Below are 17,562 nucleotides of genomic sequence, written 5' to 3'. Positions count from 1 at the left end.
CATTTCCATGAGAGCCAACTTCCCATGAAGATAACCAATGTAATTTTGAGCGCTTATATTCCTGTAGCAGCAGATTTGTGAATGTGCACCCTTCAATGACAACCGTTCAGTTTATGCAGTTTGGCACAAATAGCACAACTTGAATTACGCAGTCATAGAATCACACAGCACGAGAACAGGCCATTTGGCTGAACTTGCCCATGCTGACCAAAATGTCTCATCTGCACTAACCCCCAGTTGCCCACTTTTGACCTATATCCCGTTAAACATTTCCTACCTATGTCTAAAGTCTCTTAAATATTGTTATAGTAACTGCCTCAACTTCCTCTTCTGGCAGCTGGTTCCATATACGAACCATTCTGCGTGTGAAAAAGCTTGCCCCACAGGTTACTATTAAATCTTACCCCTCTTGTCTTAACCCATGTCTTCTGGTTCTTGATTCCCCTGTTCTGTATATCTACCCTATTTATTCCCTTCATAATCTTGCACATCTCTATAAGATCATTTCTCATCCTCCTGCGCTCCAACAAATAAAGGCCTAGCCTGCCCGACCTCTCTCATAGCTCAGGCTCTCAAGTCCTGGCAACATTCTCATAAATGGGGCACTCTTCCTAGCTTAATAACATCTATTGTTGTTAAATAGCATTTATTGCCCAACCCTAACTGTCTTCAAGAAGATTGCGATGAATTGCAACATATCCTACTGGTGAGGATCCCACTCAAATCCTCTAAGGGCAATGATGAATGAATAGCAATATACGTCTAAGTGAGGATGGTTGACTTGGACTGGAACTTACAAGTATTGATGGTGATCGCATGCTTGTGAATGGCTTGCTTCCTGCCCCAGCACAGTTGCCAGTCTGAGTTTCTGGGAATTTGTTGCTGTGGATGTTTTCACTAACTGTTGTAGTCCCAGGCTCGCACTAATCCATCTCTTTTTTTGCAGTGACCTTGTCAGTGTTGCCTGCGAGGAGCGGATGGTGTCTGTGTTTTCAGCAAATGGACGACGGTTGCTGCCAGCCATTCTCCTCCAGTCGCCCATCTCCACGTTGCATTGTGCAAGTCACTTTGTGATGGCGCTAATGGCTACTGCCACTCTCTCTGTCTGGTAAGTGCGTGCCTCCGGGTAAAAACAACAGGGAAAATGCCCATCAAAATGGGTTACACCTGGGGTATGGAACCGTGTGGGAGTGTGATGTATGTGGTCAACTGCATCGTGTTGACAGCTCTGCCAGTGGAGGGAGCTGCTTTTTCTTTAGGGAACTGCTGATTTACAGCAGTGACTGAAGTATCGAACACCAAACTCCCTGCCATTGCACTTGCAGTGTGAAAGTCAGGAATATGCTGGAGCTTAGATGCGTGCATATCAAATCTCATGCTCTGATGCTGCATTTTTCTTTTGACTGAAAGGCATTCCGTAAATTGCTGAGCCTAGAATTTGGAAAAACCTCTTATCTGACTTTCAGCTGCATGGCATGCATGGTAGGAACAACTAGGAGGGGGCATGTTTTTTAATATATTTTTCTTAATGTATGTTTATATTTATGATACCAACTTTTCAATGTGTTTTGAAATAAAATTCTATTTTTTAATTTATTAAATATTTTTCATGTTATTAGTTTCATTTTAAGTTCCGTTTCAAACACATGTATAATTTTTAGACATAAATTGATTCTGCCTTCCATTTTTCAATAGAGAAGGAAGCTTTTTAAATAGACAAGTAAATATCAGAGGTGGAGAGTAGAATCTCTAAAAGGTGATTGGAATATTTTATGGGTGGAAAAAAGATGAGAAAGCAACAATGTATCCAAAGACGTGAAATTGTTAAGGGGAAAATATTGTTGGCAAGACTTTGGTGTTTTGGATTGGAACAGCTTTAAGCATTAATTTGATGGCATCAGATCTGAAAAAGGTTTCTGCTTCTCAATTTGGTCAGCAGTGAATGCAAACTGGGAACATAATTGCATTTCATGTTTCCTTGTTCTTCCAGGGATGCAAAGAAACAGACTGTGTTGGTCAAGGATGAATCTCTGATCACTATATTATCAGGTATTGGACCAGCTGTGAGGCTGCAAACAAAATGTACTAACTGCAAAAGTGGGTGTGAGTGGAATCATGGAACTCTCATAGAGATTACTCTTGGGTAGACACAAAATGCTGGAATAACTCAGCGGGACAGGCAGCATCTTCTTTCCTACACATAGAGATTACTCTGGTTCGCTAACAAATTACTGTTTCCCTTGACTGTCCACATTTTGTAAAGCATTTATATTCTCCTCACAACCAGCACAGTTAACGTTTTGATTCTCTTTGGTTTAATATATTTTAGATCAGATTGAAACATATTTGGAAGTTAATGGGAATTTTCTGGTCTGGAACTGCACATGCGTAGTAAAAAGCAGAGATGAACAAAGGCTATTCTCAACTCAGCCTGATATATTTTTGTGAACTGCACCCACATAGCTCTCTTAGTTAATGCAAAATGGCAGCTCATTAGGAGCAAGACTGAACTGTTTGGCCCACCTTCTCCTCTGCATTTTTTGCAGATTTGCTGTTAATTCTCTGTATTTTTAGTACCCATAAAGTAAGTGCTTTCATTCTTCATTTACTGTTGCCTTAATGGCTAGACAGCTTTAATCATTCACAAGAATGATAACAATATATTAATTTTATGTTGTGGTTTCAAAATTAAAAAATCTCTGCCATCCATCAAAAGAAAGGAAACGGATGTTGAACAAGGAAGGGAGCATTTAGGAAAATAAAACACTGGAAGCGATGGGTTGGAATACATTTTAAAAATGAGGGAGGTTTAAATACTATATAGTTTAGAGCAGACGTTGTAGACAGTAGAAAAGGCAGATGGCAAACAAAAAGGAATGTGGTTGTAAAAGGCCAGGCTCGGGGAAGCATGCTTAATGTGAAATATTGGCAGAAACAAGTCCTGGAGGAGGAGCGTTCTTTGTTCTGAGACATAAATCCATGGATAAGTCTTTAATATTGATGTTCTGGAGGGTTGGGAATAAAACTTAGCTTAGCAGGAGAGTTGTTGGGCAAAAAGGGCCAAATGTGAGAGAGAATGCGTGTGGCAGTATCGGGGAGACATAATTTATAGGAGAATAGTTGAAGTAGTCACGTCTGGAGATGATATAATTACGCATTAGGGTTCAGCAACATATAAAACGTAAGGACAAGTGTGGGTAATATTGCAGAAGTGGAAGTGGGTGTTATTTGTTGTAGAAAATGTACAAAATATTGAGCCGTTCAGTATCATATTTATTGAAATTGAAATGTGGCCCCTTTGGTAACGAGCTGTAAAGGCTGCAATCATCACGTTTCTTTATGTCTGCTATTTGGGTCTCCTAGAAACGTATCTGTATCATTTTATAATTTAAAGAGACAGATTGACAAAAGAACACATTTATAGTTTGGCACGAGTAACCACCTATTCCCCCATTTATTCGGTTTCCATGGCCATCTTGGAGTACTGCATTCCCACAACCTTTGCGTGAAGACATTTTAATAAATTTGCTGTTGAGCTTTAATGAATTTGCGACCGTATTTTAAAATAGTACTTGAAGGTTTACTGTTGTGGATGGGATACTGATCAATGTTCATGGTCTTTGATGATAAATTTGTTCAATGGTATTGAAGTTGCACTCATCCAGGCCATTGCAGAGTGTTCCCTCAGACTTGTGATTGTGACTTGTAGACAATGGAAAAGCTTTTGGGTGTTTGGTGAATCACACACTAGACAATACTCAACTTCTGATCTGCTCTCGTCACCACTGTATGATCCTGGCTGATTCAGTTTATTCTTTTGGTTGCTCCCAGGATGTTGATTGGGTCGGGCTGGGGGAGAGCGGTGGGAGGATATCTTGATAATGGCAGTATTCAAAAGATAGAAATGCATCTTTTTCTTTGCCTTGGAATGCTTTTTAAAATTAATCATTTAATAATTTCTCTAAATTTCTTAGCACGGTTGTAATATGCAAACATTGAGCCATTGAACGTTCCCCGAGCTGTTTTGTCAGCCGCACCTGGATGTACTGAAACCCGAGCAGGGACTTGAGTGAACTAAAATAAAAAGTTTACACTTAATGTTTTGTCACAACAGTCTTAGTTTTTTTGCCTTTTCCTGTACATCTGTTTCCTTGGAGTCAAATCAGCTTGAGAAAAACAAACACTTCCTCTTCCATCTGCTATAGTAACGTCATGGTTAAACAACAGGCGTGTGAATTGTGAAATGCCATTGTTCAGAACTCAAGTTTTCTTTACCATCATGTCACATAGCTTACCATTCCATTTTTTATTTACCCGGCATATCTAAATGAAGTTTCCTAACCATTGGAGTTTAATTAAAAAAGAGAAGAAAATTCTAGTGGTGCAATAAATAGGAATTCTGCTTAGTGTCCCAATCAATAATTATTTATCTTTATTATGTGGACATCTAGTCTTGTTGTACTTCAGTTACTTGAGAAATGAATTTCCACTTGAAACTTACAACTTGCCAAACACCACATCCAGTCATTCTTGGTGCGTAGCTTGTAGTAACTATTCAGATTTGTGAAATATTTTCCTTGGAGCAAATGAGGCTAAAGGGGAATTTATTAGAATTTAGATTTATGCAGGTTATTGAAGAGGATAATAAGGAGTCACAAGAGACTACGGATGCTTGAATCTTGAGCACAAAAACTGCTGGTGTAAATCAGTGGGTCAGTCGGCTTCTGGAGAGGAAAATGGATTGACGCTGTTCTGCAGCAGGAGACTTCTTCAGATCCAATCTGGAGAAGGATTTCAGAAAATGTAGGTATTTCTTGTGGCAGATTGTGGATAAAATGAATGAACGAGGGAAGATTAAAACTTTATTTGATCAAATAGTATCAACTTTGTTAGATCAAATGATCTAAGTACATTTTTGGGAGAATGGTGGAAAGGTTCTACATTAATTTCCAAAAAGGACGTGGGTATACTTTGAAAATGAAGTAGTAGAACTGAGGAGAAAGAGTGGAAAAAGTGGGACTAAATCTATAGGCCTTTCAGAAATGCAGCACAGGTGTAAAGGGGCGAATGCTATGAAATTTAGTTATAGTAACTAGTTGAATACAGTGTTAGTCATACAGTGTGGAAACAGGCCTTCGACCCAACTTGCCTACACCACCCAACAACATGTCCCATCTACATTAGTCCCACTTGCCTGCGTTTGGCTCGTATCGCTCTAAACCCGTCCTATCCATGTACCTGTATAATTGCTTCTTAAACGTTGAGATAGTCCCTGCCTCCACGAACTCCTTCAGCAGCTTGTTCCCTATACCCACCACCCTTTGTTTGAAAAGTTACACCCTCAGATTCTGATAAAATCTTTCCCCTTCAATTAAACTTATGCCCTTTGGTTCTTAATTGCCCTACACTGGGCAAAAGACAATGCATCTACCCAATCAATTTCTCTCATGATTTTATACACCTATATGAGATCACTCCTCATCCCCCTGTGCTCCAGGGAATAGTCCCAGCCTGTCTAACCTCTCCATATAGCTCAGACCCTCGAGTCCTCGCAACATCCTTGTTAATCTCCTCTTCACCCATTCCAACTTAACAACATCTTTCCTATAACATGGTGTTTAGAAATGAACACAACAATACTCCAAATGCGGCCTCACCAACAGCTTGTATAACTGCAACATGACCTCCTAACTTCTATATTCAATACTCTGACTGATTAAGGCCAATGTGCCAAAATACTTTTTGACCACCCCATCATCCTTTTGTGATGCCTCCTTCAAGGAACTATGTACCTGCACTCCTCGATCTCTCTGTTCTGCAACACTTCCCAGAGGCCTACCATTCACTGTGTAGGTCCTGCCCAGGTTAGACTTTCCAAAGTCCAACACCTCACACTTCTCTGTTTTAAATTCCATCAACCATACCTCAGCCCACATGGCCAAGGTATCGAGATTCTGCTGCAATTTTGATAACCATTTTCAGATGGTTCAGTGTTGTTTTCAAAATACAAACCTTTTCATCCGCAGCTCATTATTAACTTCTCCACAAATCGGTTAATTGGGTTTGAGTTCTTAGACTTGCCTTTTACTTAGCTAAAAGAAGATTGTAAGCAAACTAAGACTCTTTCTGTTAATGCTACTTTGCAGTAATTTGATGCAAGAATCTGGAGAAAATTGGTACAAGGCAATTGTGTATGAATTTGATCTTTTGTGTACTCAGTGCTGCAATAGCTAAACACAGGCACTCCCCGATTTACAGTGCCCTCCATGATTTTTGGGACAAAGACCCATCATTTATTTACTTGCCTCTGTATTCCACAATTTGAGATTTGTATTTGGAAAAAAGTATATGTGGTTAAAGTGCACATTGTCAGATGTTAATGAAGGCCATTTTTATACATTTTGGTTTCACCATGTAGAAATTACAGCAGTGTTTATACATAGTCGTTTGTCCCCCCCCCCCCCCCCCATGTGTTTGGGACACAGTAATGTCATGTATATATAAGTAGTCATGTTTAGTATTCTGTTGCATATCCTTTGCATGCAATGACTGCTTGAAGTATGTGATTCATGGACATCACCAGTTGCTGGGTGTCTTCTCTGGTGATGCTCTGCCAGGCCTGTATTGCAGCCATCTTCAGCTTATGCTTGTTTTAGGGGCTAGTCCCCTTCAGTTTTCTCTTCAGCATATGAAAGGTATGCTCAATTGGGTTCAGATTGGGTGATTGACTTGGCCACTCAAGAATTGACCATTTTGTAGCTTTGAAAAACTCCTTTGTTGCTTTAGCAATATGTTTGGGATCATTGTCTTGCTGTTGAATGAACTGCCGGCCAATGAGTTTTGAGGCATTTGTTTGAACTTGATCAGATAGCATGTGTCGATACACTTCAGAATTCATTATGCTACTACCATCAGCTAGTTGTATCATCAATGACGATAAGTGAGCCAGTACCTTCAGCAGCCATACATGCCCAGGCCAAAACACCCCACCACCGTGTTTCACAGATGAGGTGGTATGCTTTGGATCTTGGGCAGTTCCTTCTCTCCTACATACTTTGCTCTTGCCATCACTCTGTTATGTTAATCTTAGTCTCAGCTAGTCACAAGACCTTTTTTCAGAGCTGTGGCTGCTCTTTAAGTACTTGGCAAACTGTAACCTGGCCATCCTATATTTGCGTCTAAACAGTGGTTTGCTTCTTACAGTGTACCTCTGTATTTCTGTTCATGAAGTCTTCTGCAGATAGTGGTCATTGACAAATCCACACCTGACTCCTGAAGAGTGTTTCTGATCTGTCGGACAGGTGTTTGGGGATTTTTCTTTATTATCGAGAGAATTCTTCTATCATCAGCTGTGGAGGTCTTCCTTGGCCTGCCAGACCCTTTGCGATTACCAAGCTCACCAGTGCTATCTTTCTTAGTGATGTTCCAAACGGGTTAATTTTGGTAAGCCTAAGGTTTGGCTGATGTCTCTAACAGTTTTATTCTTGTTTCTCAGCCTCATAATGGCTTCTTTGACTTTCATTGGCACAACTTTGGTCCTTGTATTGATAAACAGCAATAAAAGTTTCCAAGGGTGTTGGAAAGACTGGAGGAAAGACTAGGTGCTGTGAGCTCTCTTATACCTGCATTTAAGGAGGCAGTTAAACACGCCTGAGCAATTACAAACGCCTGTGAAGCCATGTGTCCCAAATATTATGGTGCCCTGAAATGGAGGGACTATGTATAAACACAGCTGTAATTTATACATGGTGAAGCCAAAATGTATAAAATATGACAATGTGCACTTTAACCACATGTGATTTTTTTTCTATTACGAATCTCAAATTGTGGAGTACAAAGGCAAATAAATAAATGATGGGTCTTTGACCTAAACATTATGGAGGGCACTGTATGCAGTAGGGCCCTTAAGTAAACTTACACTTGCGCTTTATTTCCGAGCGCACATCTTGGCACTCTCAGAAGCAGTGCACCACTGCACATGCAGCCGTTTTCGCAAGCCAGTCAGCTGAACCCGTGGATGCTCCCACTGATACCCCACTGTATGAATAGTGAATGATGCATGCGTAGTATTACTTCAGTTTCCAACTGTGGAATTCTCTGCCTCAGAGGGCGGTGGAGGCAGGTTCTCTGGATGCTTTCAAGAGAGAGCTAGATAGGGCTCTTAAAAATAGCGGTCATGGGATATGGGGAGAAGGAAGAAACGGGGTACTGATTGGGGATGATCAGCCATGATGACATTGAATGGCGGTGCTGGCTCGAAGGGCCGAATGGCCTACTCCTGCACCTATTGTCTATTGATCAGTGTAACATCTGACTACACAACCCTGGGGTTAGTCGGGAAGTGTCTGTATACTGGGTTCCATTTAAAACCATCGTTGTTACAGTGCAAAATTATCCATGGCCCTGTAATGTTTGACACAATGCTGTATTGCACAGTCCATTGCAATGAATAAGTTATCAGGTGGCTGCATTACGGAATAAACTGTAAACCCAGACGAAGGTGCCACATTGAGCTTTGTCCATCTGGATTTAAGGGTCCATCATAATCCTTTTCTCAGATGTCATGTTGCAGAAGGCATTGTTTTCCCAGACCCTTAAAAGAGTTGCCCCTGTATTATATGTTAAGGAATAATGTGTGGTCCCTGACACTGTAAGCTTAATAACATGAAGTAATCTGTAGGCTAAGCTTTAAGATACTCTTGCATTTTGTTCACAGGTAATGATACCACTATAACCCAATCGCTGCTTACACATCATGGCGTTCCAGTGGTCACTTTGTCCAATGGCAAGTCATACTGCTTCAATACATCCCTTTGCACATGGTAAGAAATTAACATTTTATTGGTTGAATAGAGCCTTGTCTAAAACAGTTTTTTTTTTAAAAGGGAAAAGTTGTTTTTAATTAGAACAAATGATCATTGCAGGACAGGAGAGAGCAGCTTTGGCATGTGTTTTATGTCAATAAAGGAATAGATTCTATACTTTTCTCTTGTGTAAGACTTTTCCATAGTGACCTTCAATCACCTTTCCAATGCACCAACGCAACATTGCGTCTGCAATGGTCCCAACCTCATATGGGCGTGGCAAGGTTTTCCATTCTACTCATGTTGAATGGCGTCAACATACGCTTAAATGCTATTTCTTGCTACCATTATTCATGACTTTGGCGTGAACATTGTGGTTTGCCCCAACTGCAATCCATCCTCCTCTCAGAACATAGAACAGTACAACACAGGAACAGGCCATTTGACCTGCAATATCAGCATGATGCCAAGTTAAATGAATCTCCTCTATCTGCAGGTGATCCATATCCCTCCATTCCCTGCATATCTATGTGCCTATCTGAAAGCCTCTTAAACTCCACCATCACATCTGCCTCAACAAACACCCTTGGCAATACATTCCAGGCACCTTATACTCTCAGTATAAAAAATCTTGTTCCCTGCAATTCTTTTAAACTTTGCCCCTCTCACTATAAAGCTATGCGCTCTAGGCTTTGACATTTCCACCCTTGGGGGGGGGGGGGGGGGGGGGAGGTTCTGTCGATCCACCCTATCAATGCCTCTAATAATTTTATATACATGCATCAGGTTTTCTCAGCCTCTGATGCTCGAGAGAAAACAATCCAAGTATGCTAACACATGATTCAATACTTGAGCTAATACATTCATTTTCCTTCCACTTTTTCATTCCTCCCCCCCCCCACCCCCCATCAGTCTGAAGAAGGGTTTTGACCCGAAACGTCGCCTATTTCCTTCGCTCCATAGATGCTGCTGCACCCGCTGAGTTTCTTCAGCATTTTTGTGTACATTGATTCAATTAATGTCCCCAAATTCATGAATTCCAAAGTTCCAAACTCTGACTGAATGTGTTTCTCAAGCGATTGACGGTATGAGGTGAACAGAACAAGTATGTATCCTTAGAAAGATTGAAATCAACTTGTTTTTCATCTTGAAGTCTGATAGTGTCACCCTTCCTTTCCTGATGACTCGGGTGAGCCGGGCATTACACAACCTCTCCGTTCATCATCTAATCTTCTGTTTCCTTAACACATTGCTGGCCTTTACTTTTTCTTCTAATACCTTGAGACCTATATTTGTGCCATTTGTTAGTTCCAGATATTCACACTTAAGTACGGTCTTTACTCATTTTTCAGACTATAGACAAATGTCTATTCCATCTCCACCGTCAACCCTTTAAGTATAATTTGCCCGTCCATCCTAGCCAATTCCCGTCTCATACTTTAAGTCTCCTTTCTTTAAGTTCAGGACCCTAGTCTCTGACTTAGCGTGTCACTTTCCATCCTAATGCAGAATTCAACCATATTATGGTCACTGTTGCCCAAGGGGCTCTGCACAACAAGATCGCTCACTAAGCCTTCCTCATTACGTTTAGTTTAGTTTACTGCAACACAGTGTGGAAACAAGCCCTTCGACTGCTGATAATCACCTCTACACTAGTTCAATGTTATCGAGCTTCGTATCCTACACACTGGGGGGAATTTTACTGAAGCCAATTACCTACAAACCAGTGCACCTGGAGAAAACCCACCCAGTCACAGGGAGAACGTACAAACTTCATAATGACAGCACCCATAGTCAGGGTCGAACCTTGGCCTTTGGTGCTGTAAGGCAGTAACTCTGCCCCTGTGCTGCCGAGCAGCTTGATGCAATACCATTTCAGATTCAGATTCAGATTTGGTTCTATTGTGACTAGCAAGCTAAGTGAATTGTTAAATGGCACCATCTTTGAAAGGTTTAACCAGGTGGTGGCCACTATCATGAAAGAAAATGAGATTATGGAGGAGATGCAGTGCTGCATTTCCTGGAAAATAGGAGTTTAAGGTTTACAAGACTTTGTACTACACATAGCAGAGAGGAGAGGATTAATTATGCATCAACTTGCTTGTGTGGATGTTCATTGCTGGCAAAGGCATAACTTGAGGATCAATGTCAAAATATGACGGAAAAATGTACAATAAAAGGTTATTAGAAGATGGAGTTATGACCACGAAGGGCAATTAAGGTCATATCAATCTGAGCACTTGGGAATGAGGTAAACAGTGAAGGGATAACATCCCAAGGTTTGTTGGGAAATAGCAGGAAATGAGATTAGTGTGGCAAGCAGTCATTCTTTGGAGATATCTAGTGTGATGTGCTGAATCAATACTTCATTGCTGTACAGCAATTTCAACAATCATCTGATTATTAAGTAAGGATAATGCGGATGCCATTAAATGCACAGCGCAGACAAGTTATTTGTGGGTAACAGTTCCATTATTATTCTGTGAATAAAATATTGCACTCTGTATGCAATATTTCATTCACAGAATAATAATGTAATTGTAATTGTGAATTGTGAATGCAGCATTGCTGCAGTGATCATGGCCATCATGGTTGTGATGATTCTGACTAGGAACTAAACACTTAATTTCACTCCATTTGTCTTAGCAACGCTATTCTTTCTTTCTAAATATATATTTGCTTCTCTTTAAATTTTGGTTTGGATTTGGAGATTCCATGCTGGTCGATGCAATCTGAGAGTCTCTGAAAGCTTGATGGACAGACTGGTCCTTGTCGATTCATCAGAAAGCTCCTGTCCTTTGACGTCAATGCAAGCTTCCTTTGTCAGAATGCTTTGCACTGCAGCTCTTTATTGTGTAACTCTCTCAAGCACAAAGTTTAACTTTGTGCATGGTCTCAAAATGCTTCGAATAAGTTTTACTTAAAGTTTTTTTGAAACATTATTTTCTTACTTGCATTGCTCACCTCTAATGGCAGCTTTCTTGTTGGTCTGAAGATGAACAAACCTAAAAATATGTAACTAATACCAGTTAACTGATTTGACTAACTGGGGAGTTGCTTGTACTTTCAAATAGATCTAACTCAGTAGTTGTACATTCATAAATAGTGCTCTGGGGTGTGTTTTTAATCAGATGTAGATATTTTGTGTGCTCGGGATTTCCCCTTGGTATAAACAATCTATTTTGTGGGCAGCACACTGGTGCTGTTTGTAAAGATAATAAACCGACCATTCAGATATGTTTCTGTGCATTGGCCACTCACAGGGGAAGGACCAGCATTCGCTGGGGTTGCACGAATCACAGGCTGCGCAGGTGCGCATCCACACCATAGCTTCTCACAAAATTATCCGCTTTGGAACCCTGTTGACATATCATGCAAATATATTGAACTATGCCTTTTTCTGTTTGATATCTGTTATGATTAAATGATTTGGCAGTTATAAATTATTAACATTTGAGAATAGCTCTGGTTGTTTTTTTCCCCCACTGTGACCAATGTCGTAATTGCAGCTTCCAAATGTAATAGTTATATTTTGTCAAAAGTATAAAGGGAAGATTTTGTTAAAACAAACTTGCAGTAAAATCTGGTAACCATTGTGAAATGTTAGTCAGTATAAACCTGAAATGGAGCTAGCCCATATATCTGATCGGTGAAGGTTAAGGGAACAGATTATTCGTCATATAATTTGGCACTCATTTCCCAGTATCTATAAGTGTGTGTTCTGTCCAAACTGAGTTATTATTTATGTCACTGGATCACTACCGAGCATCACGAAAACAGATAGAGCAGATGAATCAGACTCTGTGCTTAATCAGAAATAAAGTCATGGAAATTCCTGTACAGTTCTCATTCTCCCTTCCCAGAAAACACCATGTAGTCCAGTACTAACCCCTACAGGATACAATAAACTTCCCAACACCCTTTTTTCTTTGATAAGCGTTCAAGACATTCATGTATCCTGACGCTATAACCCATTTGGGGATATATGTATTGGGGCAGAGACGCACGCAGCCCAGTAACTTTTACATCCCCCCTTTATCATCACGAAAGAATAAGATGACCACCGTTTTCAGATGATAGACAGACACCTATCCGGTAATCTCTGTAATCACTAATAGTCTGACACCTGCAAGTGACTTTCCACAAACATTTGTAAATATGAGAGAAGTAGATCGGGTAGACACAGTCTCTTGCCCAGAGTAGGAATTGAGAACCAGAGGATGTAGCTTTAGTGTGAGGGGGCATAGATTTAATAGGAACCTGATGGATAACCTTTTCACGCAAATGGTGGTAGGTGTATGGAACGAGCTGCTGGAGGAGACGGTTGAGACCGGTTCCATCGCAGCATTCAAGAAACACTTGGTGCATTTAGAGGACAGGTTTAGAGGGATGTGGGCCAAATGCAGGCAGGTGGGATAAGGTAGATGGGACGTGTTGGCCGGTGTGGGCAAATTGGGCTGAAGGGCCTGTTTCCATGCTGTAAGACTCTATGACCATATAATGATCTGACACCAGAGAGGGATGATGCGGGTAGTCCGGTAAGATTGATTTGTATCAACCTGTTCAGGGCTTTTACCTCACGGTTTCTTTATTTTCCAGGAATTTGATCTCGGATAAGCAAGATTCGCTGGTTCAGTGTGCAGATTATCGCAGCTGTTTAACTTCCCAGGAGGCCATGTTGTGTTCTGGACCCTTAGCTACAGTGCAGGGATGTGGAATAAAGTAAGTAATAGTGTTGCCGATCTATCCACTGATAAAGGCACATTCTTCATGGTTTGAATTAGGCATTAGATTTCTGGGGTTGTTGATCTTGAAACACTTCTGCCATATGACTTCTGTAACATTCCTCATGTTCACTCCATTGATTGGAAATGGTTTAGCTGTTTGATATATATGACTGTTCCAAATCCCACAGTTTACCTCGCTTTACAAAGGGATCAGGCACATCAGCAAGTTGTGCAATAGGATAGCAAAGAACATTACATTGGTGGTGCAAAGTTGTTCTTTTGTATCCATCTAAAAATGTTCATGATGCAATTACATGGAGTCTTCTTGCTGGTTATGGATGAAAAGGCAGCTCAATTCTGAGCACTTTATTCAGCCTATAATGGGAATGTGAAACTTGCTACCACTGGAGTCATTGATGCGTATAACAGTGGCTTATTATGAGAAATTTAGACTATTAAAGAGTCACTGTGGATTGAGTTGAGGAATTGTGACGGCAAGAAGACACTAATTGGCATTATCTACACACCCCCAAATAGCAGCCCGGATGTACGTTGTAAGTTGCAGCAGGAGTTAAAACTGGCATGTAACAAAGGTGATGCCACTGTGGTGATGGGGGATTTCAATATGCAGGTAGACAGGGAAAATCAGGTTGGTTCAGGACCCCAAGAATGAGAGTTTTTAGAGTGCCTCCGTGATGATTTCTTAGAGCAGCTTGTAATGGAGCCGACCAGAGAAAAGGCAATTCTGGATTTAGTGTTGTCCAATGAACCAGATCTCATAAGAGAACTCGAGGTAAAGGAACCGCTTGGAGGTAGTGGTCATAATATGATTAGTTTTAATCTGCAATTTGAGAAGGAGAAGGTTAAATTGGATGTGTCAGTGATGCAGTTGAATAAAGGGGTCTATGAAGGCATGAGAGAGGAGCTGGCCAAGGTAGACTGGAAAGGGATCCTAGCAGGAATGATGGTGGAACAGCAATGGCAGGAATTTCTGGGCATAATCCGGAAGACGCAGGGTAATTTCATTCCAAAAAGGAAGAAAGATTCTAAGGGGAGCAGGAGACAACCGTGGCTGACAAGAAAAGTCAGGGATAGAATAAAACTAAAAGAAAAGATGTATAACACAGCAAAGAGTAGCCAGAAAGCAGAGGATCGGGAAACCTTCATAGGACAACAGAAGGAAACAAAACGGGTAATACGGGTTGAAAAGATGAAGTACGAGGGGAAGCTGGCCAGGAATATAAGGAAGAACAGTAAAAGCTTCCTAAGGGAAAAAGAGTAGCAAAGTCAAATGTGGGTTCCTTGAAGGCAGGCACGGGTGAAATCATCATGGGTAACAAGGAAATGGCAGAAGAGTTGAACAGGTACTTCTGATCTGTTCACTCAGGAAGAAACAAACAAAATCCGAGATGTACTGGAGGACAGAGGATCTAAGGGGGTAGAGGAACTGAAATAAATTTTCATTAGGCGAGAAATAGTATTGGGTAGGCTAATGGGACTGAAGGATGATATATCCCCTGGGCCTGATGGTCTACATCCCAGGGTCCTCAGGGAGGTGGCTCTAGAAATAGTGGACGCATTGGTGATCATTTTCCAATGTTCAATAGATTCAGGATCAGTTCCTGTGGATTGGAGGATAGCTAATGTTATCCCACTTTTCAAGAAAGGAGCGAGAGCGAAAACGGGGAATTACAGACCAGTTAGCCTGACTTCGGTGGTGGGAAAGATGCTGGAGTCAATTATTAAAGAGGTAATAATGGGGCATTTGGATAGCAGTAAAAGGATTAGTTCAAGTCAACATGGATTTATGAAAGGGAAATCATGCTTGTCTAATCTTCTGGAATTTTGTGAGGATATGACAAGTAAAATGGATGAAGGGGAGCCAGTGGGTGTAGTGTATCTAGACTTTCAAAAAGCCGGTGATAAGGTCCTGCACGGGAGACTGGTGACTAAAATTAGAGCACATGGTATTGGGGGTAGGGTGTTGACATGGATAGAAAATTGGTTAGCAGACAGGAAGAAAAGAGTGGGAGTGAACGGGTCCTTTTCAGAATGGCAGGCAGTGGCGAGTGGCATGCCGCAAGGCTCGGTGTTGGGGCCGCAACTGTTTACCATATATATTAATGATTTGGAAGAGGGAATTAGGAGCAACACTAAAAGTTTGCGGATGACACAAAGCTGGGTGGCAGTGTGAACTGTGAAGAGGATGTTAGGAGGTTGCAGGGTGGCCTGGACAGGTTGAGTGAGTGGGCAGATGCATGGCAGATGCAGTATAATATAGATAAATGTGAGGTTATCCACTTTGGCGGCAAAAACAAGGGGGCAGATTATTATCTCAATGGGGTTAGGTTAGGTATGGGGGGGAGGTGCAGCGAGACCTGGGTGACCTTGTACACCAGTCACTGAAAGTTGGGGTGCAGGTACAGCAAGCAGTGAAGAAAGCTAATGGAAGGTTGGCCTTCATAACAAGAGGATTTCAGTATAGGAGTAAAGAGGTTCTTCTGCAGTTGTATTGGGCTCTGGTGAGACCACATCTGGAGTATTGCGTACAGTTCCTCCTAATTTGAGGAAGGACATCCTTGTGCTTGAGGCAGTGCAGCGTAGGTTCACGAGATTGATCCCTGGGATGGCGGGACTGTCATATCAGGAAAGATTGAAAAGACTAGGCTTGTATTCACTGGAGTTTTGAAGGATGAGGGGATATCTTATAGAAACATATAAAATTATAAAAGGACTGGACAAGCTAGATGCAGGAAAAATGTTCCCAATGTTGGGCAAGTCCAGAACCAGGGGCCACAGTTTTAGAATAAAAGGGAGACCATTTAAGACTGAGGTGAGAAAAAATATTTTCACCCAGAGAGTTGTGAATTTGTGGAATTACCTGCCACAGAGGGCAGTGGAGGCCAAATCACTGGATGGATTGAAGAGAGAGTTAGATAGAGCTCTAGGGGCTAGTGGAATCGAGGGATATGGGGAGAAGGCAAGCACGGATTATTGATTGGGGGTGATCAGCCATTATCACAATGAATGGTGATGCTGACTCGAAGGGCCGAATGGCCTCCTGCACCTGTTTTCTATGTTTCTATGTAACCAATCTGATCTCCCAATCTGCCCAGTACTTCAACTCCCCCTCCCATTCTGATCTGACCTTTCTGTCCTGGGCCTCCTCCATTGCCAGAGTAAGGCTCAGCGCAAATTGGAGGAACAACACCTCGTATTTTGCTTGGGTAGTTTACACCCCAGCGGTATGAACATTGACCTCTAAATTCACGATGTCCTTACTTTCTCCCTCCTTCCCTCCCCCTTCCCAGCTCTCCCACATAGCCTACTGTCTCAGCCTCTTCCTTTATTTTTCCCCCCCCCCCCCCGCCCCCCCCCACCCGACATCAGTCTGAAGAAGGGTTTCAAGCCGAAACGTGGACTACTACTTTTCTCCATAGATGTTGCCTCACCCACTGAGTTTCTCCAGCATTTTACATCTACAGTGGCTTGCAAAAGTTTTCATACCCCTTGAACTTTTCCACATTTTGTCACGTTACAACCACAAACGTAAATGTATTTTATTGGGATTTTATGTGATAGACCAACACAAAGTGGTACATAATTGTGAAGTGGAAGGAAAATGATACATGGTTTTCAAATTTTTTTACAAATAAAAAACTGAAAAGTGTGGTGTGCAAAAGTATTCAGCCCCCATGAGTCAATACTTTGTAGAACCACCTTTTGCTGCAATTACAGGTGCAAGTCTTTTGGGGTATGTCTCTACCAGCTTTGCACATCCAGAGACTGAAATGTTTGCCCATTCTTCTTTGCAAAATAGCTCAAGCTCAGTCAGATTGGATGGAGAGCGTCTGTGAACAGCAATTTTCAAGTCTTGCCAGAGATTCTCAATTGGATTTAGGTCTGGACTTTGACTGGGCCATTCTAACACATGAATATGCTTTGATCTAAACCATTCCATTGTAGCTCTGGCTGTATGTTTAGGGTCGTTGTCCTGCTGGAAGGTGAACCTCCGCCCCAGTCTCAAGTCT

General features: G+C 41.5%; 1 protein-coding gene across 2 annotated transcripts in view; it reads left to right on the top strand.

Moving 5' to 3' along the window:
* LOC129709077 (protein HIRA) overlaps nucleotides 1-17,562 on the top strand; it is a 69,288-nt gene that overhangs the window by 43,469 nt on the left and 8,257 nt on the right. For both annotated transcript variants that reach the window (XM_055655177.1, XM_055655176.1), the window contains 4 exons: nucleotides 947-1,108; nucleotides 1,991-2,049; nucleotides 8,717-8,822; nucleotides 13,404-13,526. In XM_055655177.1, the coding sequence (XP_055511152.1) occupies nucleotides 947-1,108; nucleotides 1,991-2,049; nucleotides 8,717-8,822; nucleotides 13,404-13,526 (450 nt within the window). The remainder of the gene's footprint in view (nucleotides 1-946; nucleotides 1,109-1,990; nucleotides 2,050-8,716; nucleotides 8,823-13,403; nucleotides 13,527-17,562) is intronic.

Source organism: Leucoraja erinacea, chromosome 25, assembly GCF_028641065.1.
Source record: "Leucoraja erinacea ecotype New England chromosome 25, Leri_hhj_1, whole genome shotgun sequence".
Classification (NCBI taxonomy): domain Eukaryota; kingdom Metazoa; phylum Chordata; class Chondrichthyes; order Rajiformes; family Rajidae; genus Leucoraja; species Leucoraja erinaceus.
This window is presented reverse-complemented; position numbering and strand designations above follow the sequence as displayed.